We start from the raw sequence: 5,743 nt of genomic DNA on the forward strand, positions 1-5,743 counted from the left end.
GCACAACATAGATGTAATCAAAGAGAACATGTACTCAAGAGAGAGCCTTGGTGGTTATAATAATAATTAATAAAAAATATTAGAGGACTACTATTGAGGACACCCAAAAATTGAACATGCTCAGCAAAATCATCTACTCATGATAATTTTGGCATTATATAAAGAAATTTGAAGAAATACAAATAGGCAAATAATAAGTAAAACAACTAATGACTATGAGGTAGCTTTAGTTTAAGATATGGGGCTAGAATTTTATTTTATATTCTTTTGATCTTATTCTCTTATATAGTTTTAACTTTTCTAAACCTAAGACTAGCAATTACATCCAATTCAATACAATTCACCATCCTATTGACATTGACTGGGCTATAAAAAATATTAATTTACATAAGGTTGAGATAAACCATTTCTATTTTTCATTTTATTATGCCTATAGCTTTTATTGGATGTTTAAATTTTATTACTGTAATTTTGGGTATTTTTGGCATTGGTTGGAGGGACCTAACCAAATCTTTTTAAATTAGAAGGTCAAGTCTAGCTCTAGCATGCTCAATACAATTTATATGATGAAATATTGTACTTTTATTATGATTATGATTCCTTCCCTGTAATATAAGCCCCAGCTCCTTATTCCTCTTACACATGATAGGAAGCTAACTGTTGACTAGCTCCACTAAGCATTCTACCGTGGATGCCAATGTTTTGAATGTGATCTATGGCCTTTGTCTTTTTTTTTTTTTTTTGGGTGCAAGCTGAAATATTTATTTGTGTTAAGATAAGGCATGTTTCCAAGTCCTTTTTTATGAAAATATCAACCTTATACAAGGAGGACTGCACTAAGAGAAAAAATGAAGCACCGAAAGTTGTAACAAAAGAGATCGTATACTCAAGAGTGGGTCCTAGTTGAGGACAACGATTGAGGGCACCCAAATACATGTCCAGCAAAATCATCCCTTCATGGCAACTTTGACCTTATATAAGAAAATTTTAAGAAAGAAAAAGGCAAACAAAAAGTAAAACAACTAAAAATTATGATGTAGCCACATCATTCTCCCAAAAGTAGAGAAAATTAAACTTAAAAATAGAAGATGCTTGATCATCATCATTCACAACATCTAGAAAGAGGTAGTTGTTCAATATTGAAGACATCTAATGTATACATATCATAAAAAAGTTGTAAGTGATATGCATTCAAATCAATATTGTCATTGATTTTAACCAATCAAACATTGTGATTAGTACGATTAAGATTTATCTGCAAAACTTTTGTAAATGGCGACAACTAGTATAAGATTTTAAAACATCTTAATGGTAAGATATACTAATTTAAAGGCAGATAAAAGAATACAAGTAAAGTAAATGTTTTTAAATTTCTTTCCCAATGCAAATCAATACAAGTCCTTCAAGAAAATATTAATCATGTCTCCAAACAAGAAAATACATTTTTATATGCATATAAATAATCACTAATGACAAGTTCAGCAAAAAGTTTGCTCATAAAATGAAATTTCAATTACAATTATTACAATATGCAAGGTTGCTAAAACAATGATTTAACCCCAATCTCCATCAAATATAAAAACCATGAGTAGACTCATCTCAAATGAAAGCCATCATGAGCTCCATTTGAATTATTCCAAAAAAAATGTTATGAATTTCGATCGACTTCCTTTCTGTTAAAGTTCAAGTGACATCTTGTGTAGAATTCTTCAGGTGAAGTTATAGTCATATGACCTTCTCCTAGTATAGTTGCTTGAACACCCTTGAGAAGAGCATAATGAAATCATCTTTATCAAATCCATATCTTTCTTGCATCCTAAATCCACCATATGTTCTATCAAATCCTCCAATCTCTCTCCATGAAATTCCACAAATTCAGAAGTTACAAGCAGGCCATCCATGAGATACGAAAGGTATAAATCTGAATAGAAGTCTTGATTGCCTCCATTGCTAGAACTTTCATTAACCTCCTTTCCAAATATCTCATGAAATTGAGGAGGAGAAGCAGCCATGAAATCAAACGTCTCTTCCAAGCTCTCATTGAAATAATCTCCACCATTAATGAAATTTAAATCTGAAGTTTCAGCCTTGGTTGTGGTAAGAATTTGTTCTTTTGTGGTTGTGGAGTTATTGAGGAATTCAGTGGTTTTAACGATGTACTCTTGAAGTAGAAAGGTTTTGCCTTTTGTTGTTTTTCGAATCCTGCTCTTTCCTTTTGAGCTCAGCTTTCTTTTGGTAGCATTCCAGTGATTTTTTATGAAATTTTCACTTCTGCCAGGAATTTTTTTCGCTATCTCTGCCCAACTGTTGCCCAACTCCTTGTGTGCTTCGTTCAGCAAATTCCGATTCAGTCCATGTTTCCTTCTAATAGTTATTTAATAAGACATTTTATCATTTTCACATCAGAAGGTAATAAACTTGTGCAAGTGTTGCTACTAAAAGCTATTTATAATATAAAATAGACTTGTGCAAGTGTTGCTACTAAAAAATATATATATATAAATAAATAAATTATTATCAGTGTACCAATCCGATCTATTTGTATAGGGAGGTAAGGAACCCAATGCTTGAATATTAAGAAAGATTCCTTGTAAGAAATAAAACGGAATTAAGCAGACGTAGTGAAATCATTCAAAGATCAAACAAAATTCACCTTGAAGTGTACCAATCCGATCTATTTGTATAGGGAGGTAAGAAACCCAATGCTTGAATATTAAGAAATATTCCTTGCAAGAAATAAAACAGAATTAAACATCAGCAGTGAAAGCATTCAAAGATCAAACAAAATTCACCTTGAAGCCGGGCTGAAGGTGGCTATGCCATCTTTCTCTGCACTGCTTCCCAATGCTACCATACAGCTTTTTTGCAGTCTGCGTCCACTTTTTGACTCCATGCTCTTCCACTAATTTCACCAAAAAACTGCAACAATCACCACATCTCAATACCCAGTAATTGGAGAAATATTACACTCAGAATTGGGTGCGTAAAATAGGCTATTCAAAGGGTACTGGGTGGTTATATCATTGCTATTGAGGGTATAACCTCATAATAACCTACAATTATATAAATTAAACTACAAATATATGAAAACATAACCGCGAAACTTATTTGTAGGTTATTTGGGGGTTATAGTGAGGTTATACCCCCAACAAAACGGATAACGGACACTGCACACAAATTCGCGTGCGGTGCCAATCAGAACCACTAAAATACATCTTTTTATTTATTTTTATTGTTAGAATGATGCCCACTTTAATTTTTTCACATTCTACTAATTGACAAATTTCTTACATAATTCCATGAAAAATAATAAATCATATTATTGTTGTCATTTGGCTGGTGTATGTGTAATGTTTAAATGCACTCATATATATACAAAAGCTAATTATAATTAAGAAACATATTTCAGGAACTAAGCAAAAACACTACTTGTCTTCTTCCACAGTCCATTGCCCTCTCATGGAAGTACGGCTGGTCAGATCAAAATGGTTTGTTGTTCGCGAACAGCTCGTGTTCTGCTCGTTCACAAAGTTAACGAGTCGAACATAAACAAATATTTGTTCGTTCGTGTTATTAGGCTGTCAAAATGGTCTGTTGTTCACGAACAGATCGTGTTCGGCTCATTCACAAAATTAACGAGTTGAACATAAGATAAGAAACAAAGGAAGAGGACGCAGCAAAGAGATGCGTTACATGATTAATTGGAGGGAGTGATTAGCTGAGGTAACTCGGCCGTTAAGTTAGCCTGACGAACGGTTTTACTTCAACAGTTTTTGACTATACGTATTTCATAAAGTTTCTATTTTTAGGCCTTTATTATTAGGGCTGCCAAAATGGCTTGTTGTTCGCGAACAGCTCGAGTTCTGCTCGTTCACAAAATTAACGAGTCGAACATAAACAAATATTTGTTTGTTCGTGTTATTAGGCTGTCAAAATGGTCGGCTGGCAAAATGGTCTGTTGTTCGCAAACAGCTCGTGTTCGGCTCATTCGCAAAATTAACGAGTTGAACATGAACAAGTTTTTAAAGCTCACATTATAAACGAGCCGAACACGAACAAATTTTTGTTCACCTGTATTCGGCTCATTTTAGCTCAAAAAAAATTCGTGTTCAGCTCGTTTTGGCTCGAAATACTACTAATCAAATATATATATATATATATTGATTAGTAGTATTTTAAAAAAATTTAATTGGCTACAATGCTATAAAGATTTATAATCAAATAAAAGTAATAAGTAAGAAAAAAGAATAAAAAATATTAAATTTGATTCAAATGATGTTTTAATATGAACATCTTATTGCTATGTGATTAGGGTTGTCAAAACGACTCTTTGTTGGTGAACGGCTCGAGTTTGGCTCGCTAAGCAAACAAGCCGAACACAAATACACTTTTTTAGCTCTAAATATAATCGAGCCAAACACGAGCTCAGCCTAGGCTCACTCGTGTTCGGCTTTTTTACACCCATATTTATTATCACAACTTAAACCTTAAATGAATTTTCTTTAGTTTTTATGATACTGCTTTTGCACGGAGAAAAATTGTATTAACAATTCATAAAATTTCATCACTAATTAAAGAAAAAAGAAGATTTTAATTTATTATTTTAATGTTTTAATATGTTCAATTCTATTTTAATATTGAAAGTTATACATTATAGGCTAAGAGAATATTGATCCATGAATGACTTTCCATATCATTGATAGAGATTTGTTTATGAAAATGCATGAGTTTTGATTTGAAAATTTTCTCATGTCAATTTAAAATTTTTTATGAAGTAACAAAGTTGAAATTTATTAGTAGAAATTTGATTTTGCTGAAAAAACTCTATTTTGGTGGCATGTTATGTCTGAGGAAATCTTGTGAGCCTATCTTTGTGTAGCCTCAATGTTGTAATTTGTATAATACTTTTCCCTCATGTTTTATTCTAAGTGAGCCATATAGTTAATCAAGATAACAAATAGAACATGAACCCTTCCTCTCTTCCATTCCTAATCAAATTATTAGACATTGTTGAAATAGCTGGATTGTGCATGCCTTTTAATTATCATTATCTTCAAAAAGCTAATTAATATTTGCATTTTTAACAGTACTTTTTAATTGTGTATTTTTTTTTTTCTTGAAGAAATGTTAAATTGGGAGTTTGGTGGCATGGTTTAAGCAAAAACCTGCCCAACAATAAAGATGACTTCTTTAAATCATACAGATTCCTAAATCCCATTTTAGATGATGGTATGTTGTTGGTTCGCGGCAACCTCCTTTCTACATGATGGATTTCCTTTTTATACAGCATTTGTGCTTCCATTTACTTCTACGGTCTTTGCTATTTGTTTTTCTTTATCTTTATCTTATATTTGCTCTCTCTCTCTCTCTCTATGTGTGTGTGTCTATGTATATATATATACATTTTTTTAAAGGAATGACACGAGGATATTATACGAGTCTCCAGCCACTCCTATTGTTCCTAACAATTCGAGTACCAACCTCTTTAAAGCTCACATTGCCACAGGGTAATTTGAACCCCCCGATCTGAGGGGTCTTACACCAAAGATGCCAACCATATATATATATATATATGTATATATATATGAATGTATGTATATGTGTGTGCGCGCGCGCGCATATATCTATATATTTATAAGCTTGTATGTATAAATCTATATATCTATATCTATCTATATGTCTATATAGTATATATCTATATATGTATGTATATATCTTTATGTATGCATGCACAAATATATAT

At 32.1% G+C, this 5,743-nt stretch overlaps 1 protein-coding gene across 1 annotated transcript; it reads right to left on the reverse strand.

Annotated features, from left to right (window-relative positions):
• Positions 1-1,709: 1,709 nt before the first annotated feature.
• On the reverse strand, positions 1,710-5,302 carry LOC110030498 (myb protein-like). Its single transcript, XM_020733233.1, is given in 5 exon segments — positions 1,710-2,340; positions 2,342-2,364; positions 2,793-2,919; positions 3,430-3,471; positions 5,166-5,302. Coding segments are annotated over 5 exon segments (960 nt in total).
• Positions 5,303-5,743: the final 441 nt, after the last annotated feature.

The sequence above is a fragment of the Phalaenopsis equestris genome, unplaced genomic scaffold, assembly GCF_001263595.1.
Source record: "Phalaenopsis equestris unplaced genomic scaffold, ASM126359v1 Scaffold000727, whole genome shotgun sequence".
In the NCBI taxonomy this organism is placed as follows: domain Eukaryota; kingdom Viridiplantae; phylum Streptophyta; class Magnoliopsida; order Asparagales; family Orchidaceae; genus Phalaenopsis; species Phalaenopsis equestris.